Source organism: Canis lupus, chromosome 17 (assembly GCF_048164855.1).
Source record: "Canis lupus baileyi chromosome 17, mCanLup2.hap1, whole genome shotgun sequence".
Classification (NCBI taxonomy): domain Eukaryota; kingdom Metazoa; phylum Chordata; class Mammalia; order Carnivora; family Canidae; genus Canis; species Canis lupus.
The window spans coordinates 53,664,738-53,691,049 of NC_132854.1; the positions used below are offsets into that span (position 1 = coordinate 53,664,738).

Here is a 26,312-nt window from a genome sequence, read left to right on the forward strand (position 1 = left end):
TTCATACAAATTAAATTACTTTAAGCTTTACAATGACGACTCTGTACTTTAAGTCAGATGCTGTTATCCCCATTTGAGACCCAGAAAAGTTAAGTACTTAGATAAGATAGTATAGCTATTAATTAGCAATATCAGAATTTAGTTGTTGTTAAGTGTCAATTTTGTTTCCTTGCCTGGAAAATGTATTAGTGAGAAACATTTTCAATACTGGATAAACTAGTTTTACTGAAATCATTTTAGGTTTATTTAACTTTCTCATTTTTTGTTTATTGCAAAGGTTCTAACAGCGAGGTTTTTCCCATAGGTTTCTCACAAGCTAAATAAGTTATGAGCTATGAAGAGTTTTGAGATGCTCTGTTGAAACATAATAATAGTAAAAGCTAACTATTTTGGAGCACTTGCTACATGTCAGACACTATTCTAATACTTTCACCCTTACAGTCACTCTATGAGGAATTTGTTGTTCCTAGCCCTGTTTTTACAATGAGGAAACTGAAGTGTAGAGAGGTTAAATAATTTGGCCAAATTTACTTCATCCTAAATAGCAATGGGAATGAAATCTGGCTCTGAAGTCTAGATGCTTGTCTGTTATACTACATAAACTACCTTCCCCCCAAATAACTTGAAGCATAGGTTTTCAAACTCAGTATAGTCTATAGACTATGACTCTCCTACCCTATATATTGTGTTTTAATTAATTAATTAATTTAATAAATTTATTTTTTATTGGTGTTCAATTTACCAACATACAGAATAACACTCAGTGCTCATCCCGTCAAGTGCCCCCCTCAGTGCCCATCATCCATTCACCCCCCCCCCCGCCCTTCTCCCCTTCCACCACTCCCAGTTCGTTTCCCAGAGTTAGGAGTCTCTCATGTTCTGTCTCCCTTTCTGATATTTCCCACACATTTCTTCTCCCTTCCCTTATATTCCCTTTCACTATTATTTATATTCCCCAAATGAATGAGAACATACACTGTTTGTCCTTCTCCGATTGACTTATTTCACTCAGCAGAATACCCTCCAGTTCCATCCACGTTGAAGCAAATGGTGGGTATTTGTTGTTTCTAATGGCTGAGTAATAATCCATTGTATACATAAACCACATCTTCTTTATCCATTCATCTTTTGATGGACACCGAGGCTCCTTCCACAGTTTGGCTATTGTGGACATTGCTGCTAGAAACATCGGGGTGCAGGTGTCCTGGCGTTTCATTGCATCTGTGTCTTTGGGTAAATCCCCAACGGTGCAATTGCTGGGTCGTAGGGCAGGTCTATTTTTAACTCTTTGAGGAACTTCCACGCAGTTTTTCAGAGTGGCTGCACCAGTTCACATTCCCACCAACAGTGCAAGAGGGTTCCCTTTTCTCTGCATCCTCTCCAACATTTGTGGTTTCCTGCCTTGTTAATTTTCCCCATTCTCACTGGTGTGAGGTGGGATCTCATTGTGGTTTTATTTATTTATTTTTAAAGATTTATTTATTTGAAAGAGAGAGAGAGTATGAATGGGAGGGGCAGAGGGAGAGAGAAACTCAAGCAGATTCCAGGCTGAGCGTAGAGACCAACTTGGAGCTCTATCTTGTGACCCTGAGATCACGACCTGATCTGAAACCACAAGTGGGTTGCTGACTGTGCCACTCAGGTGCCCCTATTGCGTTTTATTTTTTAAATTGATTGAAAATAGAGACTGGCGTTACAAAGGAAGAAAAATACATGTAACACTGAATCCACAGTTTATTTTGATGGTTAGTAAAATTAACTGACAAGCTGTAATTTCATATTTATCCACAAGATGGTGAAATTCTCATTAGTTTTTAATTCCTTGAAACCCATATAAACTTTTAATTTATAATCTGCATTTGACACTATTTATTATAAGCACTTTAATTTTCTTTTTACAGCCCATCTGCTGGCAAGGCTAAGATTAGAACAGCTCATAGGAGAATTATGATTTTGAATCATCCAGATAAAGGTAGGTAAAATTCCTATTTTTCATAATATGTGGATCTGTGTCGGCTCTGAATTCTTTTCAGTTACTTAAACTCATTATAAGTGGTATATATAAGTGATACGTATATAGTTGAAATGGAAGTTTATGTGCCATGCGTATTGTGATTTTTCTTATAAATAAATAAGCTTTTGGATTAGAGTTCAGTAACCCACAGAAGTGGTAGATTTATATTATCAGCTTTCAAGAACTTAGTTACTGATTTTTATATATGAGTACCTAGCCTCTGTTTGAAGCTCTTAGCATTTTGATTGGGAAAGAGAAGACATGAGTTGTGGACTCTGTAAACTGATACGGGCATCATGAATTATGTTTGTTTAACCTTAAACATAAAAGCATAAGATTTAGAGGATATCTTCTAAATCTCTGTAATATGTCATAGATAATTCTGAATTTCTTAATTTTATTCTGGAAGGCTCTGAGGCTGAGCCATTTGTTTTTAACTGGCCAGGTTTTTAATGTAAATTTATCTTACAGAAAGACAATTATTATAACTTTAACTACACTACAGCTGCTTGAGAGAGAAAGCCCATATGTTCATTACTGTTTCTTTTCTAAAATAACAGATGGTAGAAAGTTGCACTGTATTTCAGAAGTCAAGGGTGGAGTGGGGGAGGAGAGTGAAGGGTTTTTTGGATTCTTATTTACAGACTTTCAGTTTTCTTGTTATTTTGAAAAAAATTAAAAACAAATTTTGGATTTGTACACATCCTAAGTGACACCAAAGTAGGGCATTCTTTTTCAGTTTTTTCATTTAAGTATGTACTATAAAAATTCTTTTCACTAAACATCATCTTTGGGTTTTTTTTTATTTGCTGTTCTTTAGTGTGAATAAACAAGAGAATAAACTTTGAAAAGAGGTTTTGCTTAAAATTTCTAAATAGCTTCAACAGTTACTAAGAGATCCACTCAACTAATTTACTTTGCATTGTGGGCTTTCAGAGTAATTGACTCAGAAAGAAATGTGTTTAAAGTGCCTCCTTGAAGCCCCTCTGCCTCCTACTAAACATCCTTTGTCCCTTCCAGGTCAAGTGTATGCCCTTCTCTGATTGATTGCAGTAGGATCAGGTGCTCATGTCTTTCAGATGATTGACAAGTTGTTGATTGTGCCTGCTGGCAAGGAATCAAGTTCTAGAATGTGTCTAAGAGAAAATGTATTTTTAGATATCTTTAGTAAGAAAAGGAAATGTGTGTTTTCTGAGCCAGTAGTATTTACGGAATTATTTGATTTATTCTGAGGTCATGTATTTATCAGAGGTGGGATTGTTGATTGCCTGTAGGATGCTTACTGATATCCTCTCTGGCCTTGTGTAGTAGCAGGAGGTGAAGGAATAGATCTGGAAGCAGGAACCTGGTGTTTTTCTCTGGCTTCTGTTTTCTTGCTAGCAATATGACCTTGAACATTCCCTTAACCTCTCCAAGTATCAATTTTATCTTCTACAAAATGAACGGATTTCTTTCTTTCTTTCTTTCTTTCTTTCTTTCTTTCTTTCTTTCTTTCTTTCTTTCTTTCTTTCTTTCTTTCTTTCTTTCTTTCTTTCTTTCTTTCTTTCTTTCTTTCTTTCTTTCTTTCTTTCTTTCTTTCTTTCTTTCTTTCTTTCTTTCTTTCTTTCTTTCTTTCAGATTTTATTTATTTATTCATGAGAGACAGAAAGAGAGAGAGAGAGAGAGGCAGAGACACAGGCAGAGGGAGAAGCAGGCTCCATGCAGGGAGCCTGATGTGTGGGACTGGATCCCAGGACTCCAGGACCACGCCCTGGGCTGAAGGCAGGCGCTCAACCGCTGAGCCACCCAGGGATCCCCCGGATTTATTTCTAAAGTCCTTTTTGTTAAGTAATATAATATCTTTATTTGCCTATTCAATTAATGAAGAACCTGTACCCTCTATTTCTATTAAGATCACATTTTTTTACTTAAGAAAGATGCTTTTGGGACGCCTGGGTGGCTCAGCGGTTGAGCGTCTGCTTTCGGCTCAGGGCCGAAGGATCTGGGATCCGGGATTGAGTCCCACATCGGGCTCCCTGCATGGAGCCTGCTTCTCCCTCTGCCTGTGTCTCTGCCTCTCTCTCTCTCTCTCTGTCATGAATAAATAAATAAAATCTTTTTAAAAATATGCTTTTAATTATTTTGGATTATTGTACCCTCTAAGAATGTATTGACAACTGTGGACATTTTGTTTATATAATTGTTCATTCACCCCCAGTTTTAAAAACATTTGGTGTTTCAGAGAGTTCATAGATTTCCCAATACCCATGCATATGTTCACAGTTAAGAACTGCTCTTGTAAAAGTAGGGTGAATAAAGGAATATTGGCATTACTGGAGGGAAAGTATTTATGGATGATGGAGTTGGGAGATAACTCATAAATCCTGAAATGGTCTCTTGAGAAGGAAAGTGGTTTTGTTTTGTTTTTAATGAGAAGAAGATAATAGATTTTAAACAAAAATGTCTCATTGTCCTCTGAGAGAGAAAGGCAGAAGAAATGGAAATATGAGAACGGGCAGCTCTTAATTTTGTCTTCTCTTTTTCTGACTACTATATTTGATTTGGCAAGGTTAGTACTGACTATTATATAGGTACTTGCAAAAATTTAAATCTTGTATTCCATGCTTCTGAAATTCATAAATGTACCCCCACTTCATCCCCAAGTTGCTTTTCTGCTGGTTTTGCTGCCAGCTAGTATAGTAAGTCAAAGTTAGAACTTCAAATGTGTGATCAACAATAATTTGTCACACATTTCATTATCAGCTTATGGAAAGAAAGTGACATGAGAAAATTAGGTGTGGGGAAATTAATTTTGAAAATAAATTTTTTGTAACCAGTTTTAAATGAACATTCAAATGTGTTTTGGTACAAAGTAAATTTTGCTATTCAATTTCGTGAGATAAAATCTCAGTTGATCTAATGCTTTCAGATCAATGTCTTTTAAATATCTTTTAGATGATGCTTTTTTAAATTGCTAAAGAGAGAGGTGGGTAAAATAAAAAGAGAGAGAGAGGTGGGTTGTCAGCAAATAAATAGTTTGTTATTAATGTAAATAGGAAGACAGCACAAAAAAATAGGAAGACAGAAAAGGTAAATTTGAAAAGCTGTAGAACTTCAGTCATCTCTTATAAACTCTCTAATCTGGTGATACTCAAAAGTATAGTTTGCTTATTCATGTGAGCTAATTTGTTACCTGTATGCAACAAGTTAAAGACAGAAATCAAAAGGAAGTATTTAGAAACCTTTATAGCAGTTGCACATTGTTGCACATTGCAACAACATCCAAATGTGTGATACTTTTATAATTTGTAAATATATCATCCACCAAAAATTCGACATTTTTTAAAAAAGTGCTTCTTCACCATAGTTTGAGGGACACCGATCTGATCAATGCTGCCTGCTAAATCAAGACTGTTTCTACTCTATCCTGGGGAAAATATCCTGTTCACTGCCCTTGAAGATTTTTAGTGATGGATAGCTTCCTGCTTTTACAAGAAGCCCAATGGTAGGCACCTCTAATTACTAGAGGGTTCTTCCTTATATTTAACTGAAATCCGCCTGCCTGCAGTAGAGATTCTCATTCATTTTTCATTTATGTCCCCCTTTTTTTATGTCCCCTTTATTTTTTTTTTAATTTTTTAAAAATTTATTTATGATAGTCACACACACAGAGAGAGAGAGGCAGAGACATAGGCAGAGGGAGAAGCAGGCTCCATGCACCAGGAGCCCGACATGGGATTTGATCCCGGGTCTCCAGGCTCGCGCCCTGGGCCAAAGGCAGGCGCTAAACCACTGCGCCACCCAGGGATCCACTAAGTAAATTTTTTAAAAGGTTTTATTTATTTATTTATGAGAGACACAGAGAAAGTCTGCAGAGACACAGGCAGAGGGAGAAGCAGGCTGCATGCAGGGAGCCTAACGTGGGACTCGATCCCAGTACTCCAGGATCATGCCCTGAGCCGAAGGCAGATGCTTAACCACTGAGCCACCCAGACATCCTACTTTTTCTAATTTTTTATTTTTATTTTTTATTTTTATTTTTTTTAAATTTATTTTTTTTAATTTATTTATGATAGTCACAGAGAGAGAGGCAGAGACATAGGCAGAGGGAGAAGCAGGCTCCATGCACCGGGAGCCCGATGTGGGATTCGATCCCGGGTCTCCAGGATCGCGCCCTGGGCCAAAGGCAGGCGCCAAACCGCTGCGCCACCCAGGGATCCCTTTTTCTAATTTTTTAAACTGGATATTCAAATCATTAGTTTTAGCTATCATTACTTCAAAACATTTTTTTCACTCATGTTATTTAACATATGTTGCCTAATTTTCTGGTGACTGGATATTTTCTGGCTATATTTATTTTATTATTATTATTTTTGGTTTTCTATATTATTGATATCTATCTTCATTCCACTTGGGAAGAGGACATACTTTGGTTTTGGTTCTTTGGAAGTAGTTGAATCATACTTTATGATTAATTTTGGCAAATACTCTGTGAACACAGTATATATTCTATAGTATTTAAGATATATGAGTAAGGTAGATTTTGTTTGCTGGATTAGATCTTCTGTATCCTTGCTGACTTCTTATTTACCTGCTATGGTTGTGTGTTTATTTCTCCATTTAGGTTTTGTGTGTTTGTTTTGCTTTACTTATTGTGATAGTATGATTATATGATTTGGGTACAGATAATTTAGGATTGTTTTCTTTTCCTTGTGGATTGACCCTTCTTCATTTTGAAATATCCTCCTTTATATCTAGTAGTGCCTCTTGCCATAAAGTCTGCTTTATTTGAAACTATAGCTTCACCAGCTTTCTTTTGGTTAGTGTTCATATGGTATATCTTTTCCCATCAATTTCTTCAGATTTTCTATATCTTTATGTTTGAAGTTTGAAGTTTGTCTTTTCTAAGCAGTGTGCAGTTGGGTTTTATTTTTTATTTTTATTTTTTAAGATGTAGTTATTTATTAGGGAGAGAGAGCTCACATGTGCCCATGTATGAGTCAGGGGAAGGGCAGAGGGAGAGAATCCCCAAACAGACTCTGTTTGATCTTGGAGCCCAGCACAGGGCTCAGTCCCATGACCCATGAGATCATGACCTGAGCCAAAACCAAGAGTCGGTCGGTCACTCAACTGTCTGAGTGGAGGAGAGAATAAAGAGAGGAAGCAATATTTAAACAGATTACAAATAATAGAACAGAATCTATTCTTTTTTTTTTTTTTTTAAAGATTTTATTTATTTATTCATAGAGACACAGAGAGAGGCAGAGACACAGGCAGAGGGAGAAGCAGGCTCCATGCAGAGAGCCTGACGTGGGACTCGATCCAGGGTCTCCAGGATCACGCCCTGGGCTGCAGGCGGCGCTAAACAGCTGCACCACTGGGGCTGCCCGAACAGAATCTGTTCTATTCTACTCATCCAGGTGCCCCTGGGTTTTATTTTAAGTGTTTAGTTCTTTTACATTTAATGTACTTATGATATTTGAGTGTATTTATACCATGTTACTGTTTGTTTTCTGTTTGACTCATCTATTTTATGTTCCCTCTTCTTTACTTCTTTTGGCTCATCCAAAATTTTAAAAGATTTGTGTGTCTTTTTCTTTAGTGACTTGGACTTCATAGATCTACTTAAAAATAAAAACCTATTTCTCTAGTAATTACCCAAAGAAGACAGCATACCTCCTTGACTTAATAAAGTGTAAAGTAAAATGTTGCAGCAGTCACTCCTTAGAGAATACTGGGAGCTTAGAATGCTTTTAAGATTTTTTGGTCTTTGATTTTCAGCAATCCTACTATGCTGTGAATTGGTATAGGTTTTTGTGCATATATCCTGCTTGTGGTTTGTAGAGATTCTTGAATTTGTGGGGTAAAGTCTTTCATTAATTTTAGAAAATTCGGGGCAGTGCAGCGGTTTAGCGCCACCTGCAGCCTGGGGTGTGATCCTGGAGATCCGGGATCGAGTCCCATGTCAGGTTCCCTGCATGGAGCCTGCTTCTCCCTCTGCCTGTGTCCCAGCCATTCTCTCTCTCTCTCTCTCTCTCTCTCTCTCTCTCTCAATAAACAAATAAATAAACAAATGAATGAATAAAATCTTAAAAAAAATTAAAGAAAAGAAAGTTTAAAAAATTTTTAGAAAATTCTATTCTATTACTTGTAATCTGTTTAAATATTGCCTCCTCTCTTTATTCTCTCCTTTTCTTCTGAAATTTCAGTTATGTGCACATTTGGTTCCCATTTTTTTTCACTGTGTTCCTTTTTTTTCCACCGTGCTTCATGTCTTTTATACTCTCTTCTATATTTCTATCCTTTTTGTAGATATTTGTTATTAATTTCTTCTAAATTATTGTTACCCTCCACTGTCTAATCCGCTCTTAAGCCTTTTCTTAGTTTAATCTTTTAAAATTTCCAAATCTTTGTTATGGAATCCCAGTTACTTTGAAATTCTGTTTTTATTTATCTTCTCCATATTAATTTTCTTAAATATATGACTTTTTTATTTTAAGATTTTTGGCTAATACTTCAGGAATCTAGCTCACCTCTGTTTCTCTTACTGTGTATTTCCTCCTTTGGGTTTTCAGGTCTTCTTTGGGATACAAAGTAATTTTTTTCTTGAATGCCCTATGTTTTGTATGAAAGCTAAGTTTTCAAGCTTTTTAGTCTCAGATCCAAAAAGCCTTTGTATGGATTCTATCTATCAATATTTGTAATACTAGAAAGTAAAACTGAGAAAGTTTTAAAGATATTTATGTTTTAATTCATTTAAAAATATTAAACTTGTTGGGATTCCTGGGTGGCTCAGTGGTTTAGAGCCTGCCTTTGGCCCAGGGCGTGACCCACATAAGGCTCCCTGCATGGAACCTGCTTCTCTCTCTGCCTCTCTCTCAGTGTCTCTCATGAATAAATAAATAATCTTTAAAAAAATATTAAACTTGTTACATGTTAATATAAATGGCATAATCTTTATAAAAATTTGCATTTGCCAAAACATTTTTAAAAAAATGAGTAGAGTGGAGAGAATGGTGCCATAGAAGGTAAGAGAGGAATATATTTCAGGAAACCAGTGATCAGCTGTGCCAAGTATTGCTGTGAGAACCATTAAGATGAGGGCAGAGAAGAGGGTCCATAGTATTTTTGCAACTTTGGAAGACTTTGATGACCTTAAAAAACAGTTTAATTGGTGGTAGGTTGAAGAGTGAAAGGAGGATGAAGAAGTTGAGTTAGTTTATATAAATAACTTTCTTTAGAAGTTTTGTGAGGAAGAAAAGGAGAGAAATGGATTAGTAGCTGGAAGACAGGGATGTGGCATTAAGGGAAAGAATTTTTTTTGTTTGATTTCTTTGTTTTTAACTTTTTAAATACACTTTTTGGAACCTTATTAAACAATTTTGAGCAGGTTTTTGTGTCAGTGGAAATGATCAACTAGAGAGAGATCAATGATTTAGAAGAGATTAAATTTAAATTCGACAGGGATAAATATAATGTTCTTTTAGGTCCTCTAAATCAATTGTGTAAATAGAGGGCAGAGATTTGGCAATGTTTGGCAATGTTGTAAAGGAGCCATGGGGGTATATTTGATCTCAAAGCCCACAAGATTCAATAGTGTAAAAGCCACTAAAAATATGTCACTGAGTTCTTAAGCTGCCTTAAAGGACAGGCAGTATCAGTATTGTAAGACTGAATGTTACTACAGTCTTCTGTACTTGTCATTCATTCATTCACCTAATACTTACCTATCTGAGCCTAGGCACTTAGGCACTAGGCACCCTGTGTAAAATTTTGTTATCTTTTTTAGATTCCAAATTTTGAAGGATACTGACAAACTAAGTAGTATTCAGAGGAAAGGAAACAGGATGTTGAAGAGCTGGAAGCAATGTCATATGAGTGGTCATTCATTCAACACATATTTATGGAGTATCTAATCCAAGCCAGACAGTATACCAGACACTGAGCAAGAGAACCAATCTTGTCTTCACACATCTTAGATTCTACTGAGAAAGACAGTAGATAGGTAACTTGGTAGGTTAAAATTGTCCACAAATTAATTTTAACATCTCACATCAAGAGATGGTCTATTTCCTTACCCTTTATATTCAGGCTAGCCTTGTGACTTGATTTGACCAATAGGACATAGTAGAAGTGCAGTTGTGTAAATTCTGAGCTCAAAAAGTATTGCAGCGTCAGCTATTAACTTCTTAGAACCTGGAGACCACCATGTGAAGAAAACCAGGCTCACCTCCTGAAGGATGAAAGACTAAGAGAGAGAGAGACTTCGTTGTCCCAGCAAAAGTGCCAGTGGGGCTATTGGGGACCATCCAGCCCCAGCAGACCTGACCCAACTCAGAAGAACCACTCAGCTTAATCCATAGAATAGCAAGAATTAAAAACCATTTGTTGGGCAGCCCAGGTGGCTCAGCGGTTTAGCACTGCCTTCAGCTCACTCAGGGTGTGATCCTGGAGACCAGGATCGAGTCCCACGTAAGGCTCCCTGCATGGAGCCTGCTTCTCCCTCTGCCTGTGTCTCTCATGAATAAATAAGTAAAATCTTAAAAAAACAAAAACCATTTGTTTTAGCCACTGAATTTTGGGGTAGTTTGTTATACAGAAAAGGCTAATGTAGAAAATGTCCCGTAATAAGTGCTTTTAAGAAAAACAAGTAGGGGGAATAGAGATTGGCAGCTGGAGAGAGGCAACTGCCTTCTGCAATTGCAGTATTGTAGCATCCTAGAAATTCTTTGTAAGGAGGTAACATTTAGGCAAAGACCTGGGTGAGAAAGTCATATAAAAATCTGAAGAAAGAGTGTTTCAGGCAGAAAGATCATCAAGTACAAAGGTCTTGAAAAGAAAGCATATTATATGTTTATGGAATTATGAAGAGATTGGCCAGAGTATAATGAGCAAAAGGAAGAATGGTAGGAAATATGATTGGATAGGACACCCAAGGCCAAATGTTGTAGTACCTTGAAAGCTATACTAAGAATTTTGGCTTTTATTTTTAAGTGTGATGGGAATGATATTACTTGATTTACAGTAATTAGCAACCTTGCTGAACTTATTTATTATTTCCCGTGGTTTTTTTAGTGGGTTCGGGATAAGATCATGTCATCCGTGAATAGAGGTAGTGTTACTTCCTCTCCCGTCTGGATACCTTTATTTCTTTTTCTTACCTAATTGCCCTGAGTAGAGTCTCCAGTATAATATTGAAAAGTTGTGAGAACAGACATCCTTATCTTATTTCTGATTATTAGGGAAAAACATCTGATCTTTACCCCATTAGTATAATTAACTGTGGGTTTTTCAGAGACGCCCTTTGTCAGATTAGGAAGTTCCCTTCTACTTTTACTTTTTACTCTGTAGATGTGATGGATTACATTAATTGATTTTCAGTTGTTAGATCAACCACACATCTCTGAGATAAATTTCACTTGGTCTGCTGTATAATTTTTTAATATGTTGCTATATTCAGTTTGCTTGTATTTTGTTGAGTTTTTAAAATCCATATTCATAGGAAGTATTAGTCTGTAGTTTTGTTGTGATGTCTTTGGTAGTTTTGTTGTGATATCTTTGGTTTTAGTGTCAAGATAATGTGGGCCTTTTAAAATGAGTTAGGAAGTGTTTCCTCCTCTTCTGTAAACCAGCTAGGCCTGGCCTTTTCTTTGTGCATAGTTTTTTGATTATTGATTCAGTCTCTTAAGTTGTGATAAGTCTCTTTGATTATCTATGCTTTTTTTTTTTAAGATTTATTTATTTATTTATTCATGAGAGACAGAGAGAGAGAGGCAGAGACATGGGCAGAGGAAGCAGAGGGAGAAGCAGGCTCCATGCAGGGAGCCTGACGTGGGACTCAATCCATCGTCTCCAGGATCACACCCTGGGCTGAAGGCAGGCGCTAAACCGCTGAGCCACACAGGCTGCCCCTGTCTATGCCTTCTTGAGTCAAGTTTCAGAATTTGTTTTTCCAAGGAGTTTGTCCGTTTTATCTGAATTATCTAATTTGTTGAAATGCAATTGTTCATAGTATTCTTTCGTAATCTTTATTACTTCTCTAAGGTTGATAGTAACATTGGTTTCTAATTCTAGTAATTCAAATGTGTTCCTTCATTTCTTAGGTTAAGGTGGGAACTTAAATTATTGGTTTGAGACTTTACCTATTTTCTAATATATGCATAGAATGCTATAAATTTACATCTCAGCATTTCTTAGTTTTCAAGCTGAAGGTTTATATTGCTGATCAACAAGTTAAAGGATTCTTTTCAAAGAACCAGCTTTTGGGTTCATTGATTTCTCTATATTTTTTCTATTCTTTCATTAATTTGTTTTAATTTTTACTGTTTCCTTCCTTTTACTTGCTTTAGGTTTGTTCTTTTTAGTGTCTTAAGGTTGAAGGTTAGGTCATTGATTTAAGATCTTTCTTAACATAGGCATTTATAGCTATAATTGCCTTACAAGCACTAGTTTAGTTGTACTCCATAAATTTTAATATGTTGTGTCTTCATTTTCATTTATCTTAAAGTACTTTCTAATTTTCCTTTGGATTTCCCTTTTGACTCGATTGTTCAAGAGTATGTTGTTTAATTCCCACGTATTTATTTCTTAAATTTGCCCTTATTTTTATTGTTAATTTTATACCATTGTGTTTGATAAACGTAATGTATTCTATCTTTTTAGGTTTGTTTAATGGCCTAGCATATGGTCTTTCCTGGAGAATGTTCCATGTGCACTTGAGAAGAATGTTTATCCTGTTTTTTGTTTGGTAGAATGTTCTTTAGGTGTCTCTTAGATCTAGTTGGTTTAAGTGCTGTGCAGTTCTTTTGTTTTCTTGTTGATTTTCTGTTTAGTTGCTTTATCCATTATTGAAAGTGGGGCATTAATATTTGTTGTTGAATTGTCTGTTTCTCTCTTTATGTCTGTTAGTTTCTGTTTCATATATTTTGGTGTTCTGTTGTTAAATGCAAAAATGTTTATAATTGTTACATCTTCTTAATGAATTGATCCTTTGATCATTATTATATGTCCCTTTTAAAATTCTCATTTACGGGGATCCCTGGGTGGCACAGTGGTTTGGTGCCTGCCTCTGGCCCAGTGCGCGATCTTGGAGACCCGGGATCGAATCCCACGTCGGGCTCTCAGTGCATGGAGCCTGCTTCTCCCTCTGCCTGTGTCTCTGCCTCTCTCTCTCTCTCTCTCTCTCTCTGTGACTATCATAAATAAATAAAAATTTTAAAAAATCATTTAAAAAAAATAAAATTCTCATTTACATTTTGTTTTAAAGCCTATTGAGTATATGCACTCTAGGGTTTCTACAGTTGGTTTTTTCATCATACATCTTTTTGCATCCTTTTATTTTCAGTCTCTATGTCTTTGAATCTAAATGTGTCTCTGGCAGACAACATGTAGTTGGGTCATGTTTTTTAAATCAAATCTAATAACTTTTTGATTGATTGGGTTATTTAATCCATTCATATATATTGTTATTAACATAGTTGTATTTATGTCTGATTTACTTTTTTGTTTTCTATGTCTTATGTTTTTTTTACTCCTTTATTAATCCTCCTTTACTACTTTATTTTATGTTGAATGAATATTTTCTAATGTAGCATTTTAATTTCATTAATAAGTTTTTCGCAATTTTTGAGTTTTTTTTTTTAAAGTGATTGGGAAGCCTGGATGACTTAGTAGGTTAAGTGTCTGCCTTTGGCTCAGGTCATGATCCCAGGGTCCTGGGGTTGAGCCCTGCATTGGGCTCCTTGCATGGTAGGGAATCTGCTTCTCCTCCCTCTGCCCTTCCCCTCCCTGCTCCCCACTTGTGTTCTCTCTCTCACACACACACTCTCTCTCTCAAATAAATAAAAATCTTTTTTAAAAAAGTGATTGCTCTAGTGTTTATCATATGTATCTTAGTTTATCAGACTCAGCTTCATATTTATACTAGATTCCAGTAATACATAGAAACAATGTAGCTCTATTCCCATCTCACCCTTTCTGTGGTATTGCTAAATATATTACATCTACTAATGTTACAAACCCAACAGTACATTGTTAGAATTATTATTTTACCATCTGCTGTTATTTCCTTAGTCCATTACAGCTTTATTCTCATACACTCCCTTTGTATTATTACTAGCAAATATATTATGCATATATTTCTAAATGTTATAGGTCCAACAATACATTATGTGTATGTATTATTTTATACAGTTGTCTTTCTAATCAATTAAGAGAAGAAAGAAAAATATGTGTTTATATTGTCTTTTATAATTATATTTATCTTTACCAGTGCTCTTTGTATGTATGAATTCAGATTACCATCTATGGTCATTTACTTTCAGCCTAAAGAACACCCTTTAGTATTTCTTCTAAAGTGGGTCCACTAACAACATATTCTTTCAGTTTTGTTTGTACTACCCTCATTTCTGAAGGAAGGCTTTGCTGAAATTAGGATTTTTGGTCCACTGTTTTTCTTTGAGGATTTTGATTGTGTTATCCCACCACCTCTGTCCTTCATTGTTTCTGCAAAGTCAACTATTAATCTTATTGGAGGATTTTTTTTTTTTGTAAGTGACACATTGTTTTTCTTTTGCTACTTTTAAAAGATAACTGAGGCATATTAAAAATTTTAGGAGTTTGGAGCACCTGGGTTGCTCAGTAAGTTAAACATCTGCCTTCAGCTCAAGTGATGATCCCAGGGTCCTGGGATTGAGTCCCCATGTCAGGCTCCCTGCTCAGGGGGGAGCTTGGCACTCCTTCTCCTGCCCCTCCCTCTGCTCTCTCTCTCTCTCTCTCTCTCAAATAAATAAATAAATAAATAAAATCTTTTAAAAAATTTTAAGAGTTTATTTGAGCAAAAAATCTATAAACTGGAATTGGTTAAGAACACTCCACTGACAGGAGCTAAGGGAAATACTTTTATAGAGAAGAGGCAGAAGCAAAACAAAGAAATTACTTGATTGACTATGGCTTAAGCATTTGCTTTATTTGGAAAAGCCTAGCTGACTGTGATTAGTTGTCTTCAGGTTTCAATTTCTTAATGTTGAGGAGTTTACAGCCTTAGGTTTTGATTTGATTATATAGGCTACTAAAGCATTAAAGCCACTTTGATCTAATGGGTTCCTTATTCAACTAATTTTTTTAAAAAATTTTTATTTATTTATGATAGTCATACAGAGAGAGAGAGAGAGGCCGAGACATAGGCAGAAGGAGAGGGAGAAGCAGGCTCCATGCACCGGGAGCCCGACATGGGATTCAATCCCGGGTCTCCAGGATCGCGCCCTGGGCCAAAGGCAGGCGCTAAACCGCTGCGCCACCCAGGGTTCCCAATTTTTTTATTTAATTAATTTAACACTACTTTCTAGATTTTCTCCTTTGACTTTTTTGCATTTTTACTATGATTTATCTGTTTTTAGATCTCTTTATTTATCTTATTTGGATTTTGTTGAGTTCTTTAGATGTGTAGATTTTTGTTTTTCAATAATGGAAAGTTTTAAGTATTATTTCTTTAAAGATTTTTTCTGTTTTTTTTTCTCTCCTCTGATACTCCCATTATATGTATATTTGTGAGTTTAATGATGTCCCACATGTCTCTGAGGCTCTGTTATTTTTTCTTTCAGTTCTTTGGTTTACATAATCTGAATTGCTCTATCTTCAAGTTCACTCACTAATTCTTTCTTATGCCAGTTCTACTCTTGAGCACCTCTACTGATTTTTAAATCTTGTTCTGTAGTTGTAAAATGGCCACTTTGGAATCCTTTCCTATAAATGCAACATCTGATCACTTTCACAGGTAGTTTCTGTTGCTGTTTTTTCATTATGTTTGTATGGATCATACTGTCATACTTTCCTGTTCTTTGCAGGCCTTATAGTATTTTGTTGGAAACTGAACATTTTAGAATATGTATTGTAGCAGCTCTGGAAACTTGTGCACCCCAAGGAGGCCTTATTATTTTTATTTATTTGTTTAGTAACTGCCTAGATTATTTTAGGGAAGTCACACCCCCTACCCCACACCCCACACGCTTCTTACACTTCTCCTCAAGAAGGCATAGCTTTGAATATGCCATCAGTCATCATGGGATGACACTGATACTGATAGGGCACTCTTCTTCCTCTCTTTTCTTGATCATACCCAACTGTAAACTACACTAATTTCTGACCAGTTACTCAGTCGTTCTCAACAATGCTGTAAGACATAAATTTCTCTAACACAATCAAATAATTTTTCCTTTGATGGAACAGTTTCTGAGGTCAGTGTTTGATATTTGTTCTGACCCTAGGAGGGCTCATCACTGCTGTTTGTTCTGTCCTGTGAACTGGTCTACAGTCTAAGCTGTATATTCACTGGATTCATGAATCTCCTCCCAATTGCTTTTTAAAACCTCTGCTGTCCCTGTACTGTCCTTGAGAGCACCCTCCATAATCTGTTGCAAATGAAGTCAGTTCCTTTGAAAATAAATTAGGGGCTCTCTGTTTTATGGCCTGTTTACTTCACAGGCAAAATCTCTGCCAGGGCTCTGGAGCTGAGGGTAGAAACTATGGCAGTCTTCTCTCCAAGTGAAACCCCCATTGTAGCAACTAAGCATGCAATACAGGGAACAGCAGCCTAATGTCTTTGTGCCTTGCCTCTCCTGTGTGGAACTACCATGCCTTATGGACTGGGAAATGGGCTCTTGAGGCCCAGTATTCTAAGGAAGCCACAATTCGGTAGAGCTTCTGTATTATTTGCTTAGAACTTAACCTTAGTATCAGGCAGCTGGGGGCAGGAAGAGAAATATGGAGATCCTTTTGCTCCCAGAAAGTAAGCCTTTTATTCAGGGTCTGGGGAGAGAGGGAGCCCTGTGTTTTTGCCTCAGCAGTCCAGCAGAAATCTCTGGCTGAGCTGGGAGGAGAGAAGGAAGGAGCTGTTTTGGTTCAAATACCACAGTTTCCTGCCTTTCTTACTGAAATTTTATAGATTTTATTGAATAAATGTTTCTCTTTCACTTTTGCTTTTTAAGACCATTTTCAGAGGCTTAGATGGTTGGGGTATTTTACATAGTTTTTACCAGTTCCAATGGGGAGCAGATCCTCATGCCAGAAGTCAATCTGTGTGCCGATTTTAACATTTTTCTTTTAAGAGATGTGGGTGCCCTTTAAGAAGCCTTCAAATCAGCAGATGGTAATACTTTTTACTTCTGTCTTACAGATTTGGGATGTAGACATTCATAAGTTTTAATGAAAGTTAAAGAATATATAAAAATCTATGAAAAGATCTGTATAAGAAAGACCCAAGGATATAAGGCAACTTGTATCTTCTCATTCCTCAGATTGGTGTGCTAATTATGAAACTCACATTAGTAACGACTATTATTTAATTAGGTATAATTGTTATTATTAAATTATAACTAATACTATTAGTTATATATCATTATTAATAATTCTACCTAACTTTGAAACATTAATTATAGAATATTTGCTTATTTTCTTTTGTGCTAGTTAGGGTTTTGTAGGCATTTATGTATTTTTAGAGCACCTACTTGTTACACTCTTGTTTGCCTGTTTTCTGCACCTTTGGAGTGGTTTTACTTCTATGAAGCTGGTACCTGATGCAAGAAAATAATGGAGTAGTGACTAATCACTTTTCCTACTCCTCCACAAAGAGTGTCTCAAGCCCCATCTGTGTACTCAGGACTGTGTTGAAAATACATAGATATCTAAGACAGGATTGCTCTTCGAAGTATTTATTATCTAATGGGTAGGTAGGCATATTTAAATGACAAATCATAGTCATGATTACAATCTTCTCCAGAAGAAAGGGGACCTGGGATGAGATTATGGGCTTGAAGAAAGTCACTGTTTCTTCCTCATGGTCTTGATCATAGGTTTGCTGTGCCCTAGTGATTTTTGGACAGTATGAATATGTAGTGTCAATGAACTCCAGGAGGTCAACATATCTCAGTAAAATTTTCAATAAACTTTTATTTTTTTTTAAAGATTTTATTTATTTACTCATAGAGACAGAGAGAGAGAGGCAGAGACACAGGCAGAGGGAGAAGCAGGCTCCATGCAGAGAGCCTGACGTGAGACTTGATCCAGAGTCTCCAGGATCACACCCTGGGCTGCAGGAGGCACTAAACGGCTGCGCCACCGGGGCTACCCCCAATAAACTTTTAAAAATTAAAATATACATTCATGAAAACACACAGATTATAGGTGTACAACTCAATGAATTGTCACAAAGTAAACCCATTTAGGTAGCTATTACCCAGATTAAGAAAATCATACAAAACTTTTCTTCAGGTACTTTTCCTGTCATTCCCCACTCCCCAAAAGTGACCACTGTCCTGGCTTTTATTGCCATAGATTAGCTTTGCCTATTTTTGAACTTCATATAAGTAGAATCATATAGTATACAGTTTCTATATTTGTCTTTTTTAACTATCTTTGTGAGATTTATTTATGTAGCAGTGAATGCTATAGTAATGATTCCCTCATTTTTATTACTGTATAGTATTCCATAGTATGAATATCCTGCATTTATTCATTTTTTTTCTGTTGTGTTGTCTTCTTTTCTTATTAACTTTTGAGAACATCATATATTCCGGTATTAATAGACATGATTCTTTGTGTTGTAGGTATCTTCTCTCTGTGGCTTACTTTTGCCTCTTAATAGTGTCCATTCATTGTACAGAAATTCTTAATTTTAATGTAGTCCAGTTTATCCAAGTTTTCCTTTATTCTTAGTGCATTCTTGTTTTGTCTGGGGAATTTTTGCCTGTCTCAAGGTCATGAAGATAATTTCTGAATTATCTTTATTATCTTATATAATGATATTTGTAATAAATTGGAATCAATTTTTGTGTATGGTGTGAGATAAGGATAAAGTTTCAATTTTTTAAAAGATAGATATCCAAGTGGTCTAGCATTATTTACTGAAAAGATGACTCTTTCCCCCTGGTGATCTACAGTATTGCCTTGTTATAAATTAAGTGACTAGATATTTTTGGAGACATTTATGTATTTTCTGTCTTCTTTTGGTGGTTAATTTGTGTTTGTGCCAATACTATACTGTTTTAATTCGTGTAGCTTCATGACAAATCTTTTTTTTTTTTTTTGTAGTATAAATCCTTCAAATTTTTGTTATTTATAATTTTTCCACTGTGTTTGGCCCTTTGTACCTTAATATAAATTAGGAATTATCACATTGATATGCATGTGAAGATGTGCAAGTGCACACATACACATTCACACACAAAAATCCTGGGGTTATTGGGGACTGCCATGAACATATAGATCTATTTCAGGAGAATTGACATCTTTACAACACTGAATTTTCTAAGCCAGGAACAAGACATATCATTCCACTTATTTAAGTTATCTTTAACTTGTTCAATAAGGCTTTTAAGTATTCTGGGTTATAATCATATATTTAATTTGTTAAATTTATCCCTTGGTATCAATTTTTTAAGTGCTACTATGAATTGTTTTGTTTGAAAAGTTTATATTGTAAAGTCATTTTTTTCTACGGCATAACAGTTGGGTTTGTATATATTGTTATTGTGTATCCAGCAACTTGTTAAATTCATTTAATTCTATAATTTTGTCTTTAGATTCTTTTGGATTTTTTTTATATACCTAGTCATCATTTATGAAGAATGACAGTTTCTTTCTAATCCTTATTTATTTTTTTATTGTGAATGGAAAGGAACATTTATTAAAATGGCTAGACCGTTGATATAGTGTTAAATAGAAATTATCATAGTAGGTATCCTTTCTTGTTGCTGACTTCAGAGCCAAAAGTCTCAACATTTTACTACTAAGTATGTTTGTGATACTTTTTGACAACTTCTATCACATAAAAGAAGTTCCCTTCCATTCCTAGTTTATGAAAAGTTTTTATGAATGTGTATTGAGTTTTGTACATCTGTTGAGATAATTAAAGGATACTTATTCTTTATTCTGTTAATATGATGAATTACATTGATTAATTTTCTAATGTTAAAGCCAGTCTCAGATTCTTGGTCATGATATTTAGCCTGATTTGTTTTTGCATCTGTGTTCATCTTGTGATATTTCTATCAGGATTTGTTATCAAAGATATGCTAGCATCATAAAAAGAGTTGAAATGTGTTTTTTTTCTTCTAGGTTTTGGAAAAAAATCACTGATAAAACCATCCTGACCAGGCTTTTTATTTGTGGGAAGATTTTAATTACAGATTTGATTTCTCAGATAGATAGAATTCTCTTTTGATTCTTCATTTCTTATGTATCAGTTTTGATACCTTACATTTTTCCTAGAATTTATTTCATTTAAATTTCAAATGCTTTGGTATGAATTTGATCAGTTCTTTTCGGAGAACTAACCTTTGGCTTTGTTAATTCTCTTGAATGCTAATTTCTGGTATATTTTCCTTGATGCATGGGTTATTTACAAATCTAGTGATTAATTTCCAAGCGTTAGGATCTATCTCCTAGGTGTATTTGTTACTGATTTCCAGCTTAATTCCACTAAAGTAAATTAGCATACTTTATATAGTACTTCTCAAACTGTCTGTGATAGAGGACTTGTTTCCCAATCTCTATTGGACTGGCAACTTTTAAAAAATATAATTAAAATGAAATTTTTTTTTAATTAAAATGAATTTGTTAGAAAATTGAAATAAAAAGATATGTAAGAGCAAAGTCTCAGGGTTGGTTTGTTTTTGTTTTTTTAGATTCTACAGGTACACAATGCTACATCAAGAGGCTATATTTTCTAGACACTTATTCTCAATATCTAAACCTATCTAGTTGTGGTCCATTAACACCTCTGAACCAGCACTAGTCCATGGAACACACTTCCAAGTTACACTGCTTGTCATGATTTCAGTCTTTGAAGTTTGTTGAGACTTGCTTTATAACATACCACGTGGTCAACTTCAGTTAATGTTCCTTGTTCCTTTAAAAGAAGGCATATTCTGGGGATCCCTGGGTGGCGCAGCGGTTTGGCGCCTGCCTTTGGCCCAGGGTGCGATCCTGGAGACCCGGGATCGAATCCCACATCAGGCTCCCGGTGCATGGAGCCTGCTTCTCCCTCTGCCTATGTCTCTGCCTCTCTCTCTCTCTCTCTCTGTGACTATCATAAATAAATAAAAATTAAAATAAATAAATAAATAAATAAAATAAAATAAAATAAAAGAAGGCATATTCTATACTTGCAGGGTGAAGTGTTTTATGTATGTCACTTAGATTGTTTGTTTATCATGTTTTTTTTAAAACTATGTTGAGATATAATTTACACACATAAAAATTTATTTAAATGCATTGTTTGATGAATTTTGACAAATGTTTATACCCATGTAACTGTTAACACAATTAAGACAGAACATTGTAAAACTCAGTAGGTTCTTTGGTGCCCTTTGCCATTGCCAGTCTTTCACCCCAACTTGGATAATCACCATTCTACTTTTTGCCACTATAGATTAGATATGTCCTCTCTCTCTCTCTCTCTCTCTCTCTCTCTCTCTCTCTCTCTTGGAGGAAGAAGAGGGAGGCTCGGAGGGAGAAGAGGAGAAAGAATCTTAAAGTAGACTCCATGCCTAATGCAGAGGTCAATGTAGGGCTGAGTCTCACAACTCTGAGATAATGACCTGAGTTGAAATCAAGAGTCGGATGCTTAACCAACTGAGCCACCCAGATGCTCCTAGATGCGTCTTTTCTGACATTTCGTATAAGTGGAATTGTGAAATTGTATAATATGTACTATTTTGCGTTGATTTCTATGAAGGCTATAAATAGTGCAGAATGTTGGGCACATCACAATGCATTTTCCTTCTCTCTAGGATCTTGGCCCTCAAGACCTGGCCGACTTGGTAGAACTCCAGTGCTTTCATACTTACGTGTGTTTGTATTTTATTCAGCTCTTCCAGTTGGTGTCAGTGGGACAGCTGATCTAAAACATAATAGTTCAGGTAGCCAAAGGCGGAAGAGCTCCGGCAGTGTTTAGTGAAGGTACAATGGTATAGAGATCAAGCGTGAGGGTGAGTGTTCTAACTAAATGGAATTCAGGGGACTCTCCCAAGAATTTTGAGCAAGACTGAAAGATCCAAAAGTAGATTGTGTCCATTAAATAATAGGATATGTGTCCTACATTGTTAAATCAGTCAAGATTCAGTGCCAGAAACTGGATGTTCTAAGCAGGAGACCATTAAGTACAATGAGTAAGAGTTTACAGACCTAGAATTTACTCCTTCAGACTTCGCAATAGTCTGACAAAAATGACTTCGCGAGTAATTAGAGCTGCTCTGTCAGGGAAGCTACTACCTCATAGACTGCCACTAGAACTGTACAAGAAGCGCAGCTGCTGTCACTACTATCCCTTAATCTCATTTGCTAGCACCAATAATAAAGAGGGCCAGCAGGAAAGCCTTTCTGTCACTTGAGCCTTCCAAATCTCACAAGATTTCCCCTCACTGATCCTAATTTGAGTCAAACACTACTTGAAAAGAATATAGGAGTTGTAGTTTGGGGCTTGGGAACTTTTCCAAGTTTTAGGAAGATAGAAGAAGGGTAGACTGAGAGCCAGACCAAAGTTTCTACCATGCACATAAATCAAAAGTCCACTGTTCTTTAACTTAGGAAGGATGAGTGGTAATTCAACAGTATTCTAAATAAATTGTCAATCCTTTTTCTCTAACATTTCCATCAATAAATGTAATGTTTAAGGCAACTTTTAATCTTAAGTGCCTTTGTTTTTTTCCTATCTGCTAAATGAGCATATTATGGCCTATGATTTAAATATCCAGGATGCATGTCAATCAATCAATTACAGGTTATATTTGAGTTCAATTAATATTTTAATATTTGTTGAGGATATACAAAATGCCTGGCATTACCTTGGTAACTCTAAACATTTAAACATCTTACCAAGATTGATATTACCTAATTCCAAGATCATTTTCAAAGATAATCATGAAATCAGTTTATTTTATGATCAAGTGTATATGGAAACTTTCAACTTCATTTGTAATTCTTACTGTATATTCAAGGACACTCCATGATATATTCCATAAGTGTTTATAGCAATTTAGATCTTGATATGAAAATGTCAGTAGTATCCTCAAGGGCAAAACGCAAAAAGCTAAATATAGCTTCCTCCAGTGTTGCCCTTTCTACTACATCGTATTTCTGATGTTTTCCCTGCTTTCTTCTTCCTGAATAAAGTGGGTGGTATGATATTAATAAGAGCTTGGATATGGTTTGGACAATTTATACACCAATGCTATGTAGATGTGTTTTGGTTTGTTGTAAGTTGTGTTGCTCAACACAAGACCTTGTGTTGAGGTCTTAGGAGGTGTTCAAAGCCATAGATGGTTTGTACTCAAGGGGAGAATAAAAAATAAAAACAAACACAAAGAAACTGGTGAACCATAATATGATTGTTAGCTCAAGTGTTAAGCAGTGAAAATGTTCAGGACTAGAAGTTAGAAGGCCTCTAATGCTTAAATAGCTTTAATATGACTGGAACTAGTATTTTTGTATGTCAGATTCTGTTTGTGATTTATAATGATTCTGAATTTGAAATTCAGCTCAATTTCCTTCCCTCTTGCTGTTTGCATTAGAAAGGATTCATTGCAAAGAATTCTAAAAAAAAGAACTGATGTAATTTTATTTTAGGGCACAGTGAATCTAAGACTACTCCTTAAGTATTCTAATTAGGATTGTTGCAGAGAACAGGGAGCATTTCCTTTAACATTATTTTTATTATCATTTTTTAAAAGATTTTATTTATTTATTAGAGACACACAGAGAGAGAGAGAGAGGCAGAGACACAGGCAGAGGGGGAAGCAGGCTCCATGCAGGGAGCCCGACTTGGGACTCGATCCCGGGACTCCAGGACCACACCCCGGGCTGCAGGTGACACCAAACCGCTGCGCCACCAGGGCTGCCCTATTATAATTTTTAATTCATTTATCTGTATTAATAAATATGATTGTTAGAACTGGATACTATATACTTGCATTTTCTAACAAATTTTTTGTTTTTGTGGAAATGTAAGGTTTGATATGATTCTGAAAGTTCCCTTGGATTGCTTTACCTCCTTCAGAAAGATACTCTCCTTCATACTTGAATGTTTTTCCCTTTACAGAAAAAGTCTTGGAGTGAGACCTTTATTTACCTAACCATCTACTTCATTTCAAAAAATTCTCTGATCAAATATTTGAATAGCGTGTCTGACCAGTGAAATGTTTGAGTGTTTTTCAAATTATTCCTGATCATAACTTTCTTTCATTATTTTTCTCAGGTTATCTTTGATTGTTGGGTATCTGTAGTGCTTCACTAAACAAATTTAATTTATGCTGTTGTGATTTCTGTTTAGCTTATAAAATAATTTGTCAAGAGGATGTATGTGTGGGAAAATATCAGAGAATTCTAATTAAGAGTGTTTTTCTTTATTTGAGACTTTAAAAAATGTCAATAATGAAGTGTGTTTTAATCCATTTATGTTTTCTTTGTCCTCTCAGGTGGATCTCCTTACTTAGCAACCAAAATAAATGAAGCAAAAGACTTGCTAGAAGCAACCACCAAACATTGATTGATGCCCAAGAATCACTCTGAAGGAAAAGATGGGGGAATTTAAAACAAAAAAGTCCAGCAAATTAAACTATGGTATTCATGATTTTCATACATCTACTGGCCACAATAATTTATTCCACTATTAAGGCATATAATAATAAAAGATTAACAGTCTGTCTTTTTATTATCTTTTAAAGGAACACCTTAAAATTCTTTAACTGATTTTTATTTTCTTCCTTTCTCTGTGATAGTCATACATTTTAAGACTTTTGTTCCATTTGTCCTAAGTTCTCCTGGCTCCCCACCCTCACTTAAGTATCATCATCAGTAATGTGGGATTTATGAGCAGTAAGTATAAGTTTTCTTACTGCTGATATTTATATTCACATTGTCCCCTGTTTCCTCAGAGGACTTTAGTACTATGCCTATGTAAGGTGCTTTAAATATTTTGAGATCAAACACTGACTGCCATCCCATGGGGAAATGATCAGAAACTCAATCGAATGTACTAAATGGTGTTTTGTAAAGTAGTGGTTAGGATTTGTTAAAGAACTGTGTTCTCTCTGAGACCGTATAACTGAAGCATGAGAACTTGGAGAGCTACTAAAATGATTAAAGATTTGCAAAATGAGCCCTGTGAGGAAAGGCAGAAAAACAGGTTGGAGAAGTCTGAGGAATTCGTCTTTAATTATAGCCATTTAATACTGTATATTTATTCAATTATTCATTCTGCAAATATTTATTGACCACCTATAATGTGTAAGGCACTGTAGTGGGTCCTCTGAGAGTTACAGGTATGAACCAACCATAGATCATGACCCCGAAGAAGTTATATTTAGAAGAAAGAAAAATCACACTATTAGAAAAGTACAGGTGATATGCTAAAGTTCAAAGAAGAAAAGAATATTATAAACTGAGAGCATAAGGAGGAGCTTCCAAGAATAAGTGGCATGAGAATTGGGCTCTAAATACAATTAATAAGAGAAGAGATTGATGAGTCAGTATTGTTTCCCTTAACATCAGTCACAATTAGCAGAAATAGGATTTATTAGTGTGATTAGAGTACAGGGTATCTCAAAAGTAATGGATGGACACATGCTGTTGAAGGATCAGCCCTTTAATTTATATTGCGTGAAATTATCTCAGATAGATCCCGGTCACCATCACTTTACTATCCCAAAGGTGAGAAAACAGATTCAGACACAGGGTGTCAGCATTAGTTTCTAATACTCTTTTACAAAGCCTGGGTCATCCCAGGTAAACTAAACCACTATATTTCATCTACCTCTAAAATACTTTTTAAAAAATTCTAGATACATATCGTAATGTATGACATTCCATAATTTCGTAGCTCTCAACATTGGCAATATTGGCATCTTGAGGTGAATAATTCCTCTTTCTGCAGAGTTCTCCTGTGCATTGTAGGATGAGTAGCAACATCCCTGTCTATACCTATACCTACTAAAGGCCAGTAACACCCTCATTGTGACAACCAAAAATGTTTGCAGACATTACCAAATGTTCTTTGGAGAGAAAATTGCCCCAGTTGAGAGCCACTGCTATAAATTTAAGTATTTTTCCTTCAGTATGTAAAATAATGGCCTCACTGAAAATGAAATTAATCTTAGAGTCACTAAAATACGGCTTTTGCTTTAAAGTCCCCATGCATGTCCTAATTTTCTTGTGGGTTAGTGGTTTTCATTTTTCTGTTCATTATTATCCCTGTTCCTTAAATGTCCTAATCCCCAGATCTCCACATGTCAAAAGCCTAGGGATAGGTCGAGGCCAAGCTAAAATG

General features: G+C 35.6%; 1 protein-coding gene across 3 annotated transcripts in view; it reads left to right on the top strand.

Annotated features, from left to right (window-relative positions):
* DNAJC15 (DnaJ heat shock protein family (Hsp40) member C15) overlaps positions 1–24,688 on the top strand; it is a 76,593-nt gene extending 51,905 nt beyond the window's left edge. The window contains exons 5-7 of one of the 3 annotated variants that reach the window (XR_012010094.1): positions 1,902–1,972; positions 5,361–5,498; positions 24,463–24,688. Coding sequence is in view for 1 of the 3 variants with exons in the window: in XM_072782956.1 (XP_072639057.1) it covers positions 1,902–1,972; positions 24,463–24,533 (142 nt within the window). In the remaining 2 variants the exon portion in view is untranslated. Of the gene's footprint in view, positions 1–1,901; positions 1,973–5,360; positions 5,499–24,462 lie in introns of those variants that run through there. The other 2 variants (XM_072782956.1, XR_012010095.1) reach the window with 2 other exon arrangements.
* The last annotated feature ends 1,624 nt before the right edge of the window (positions 24,689–26,312 follow it).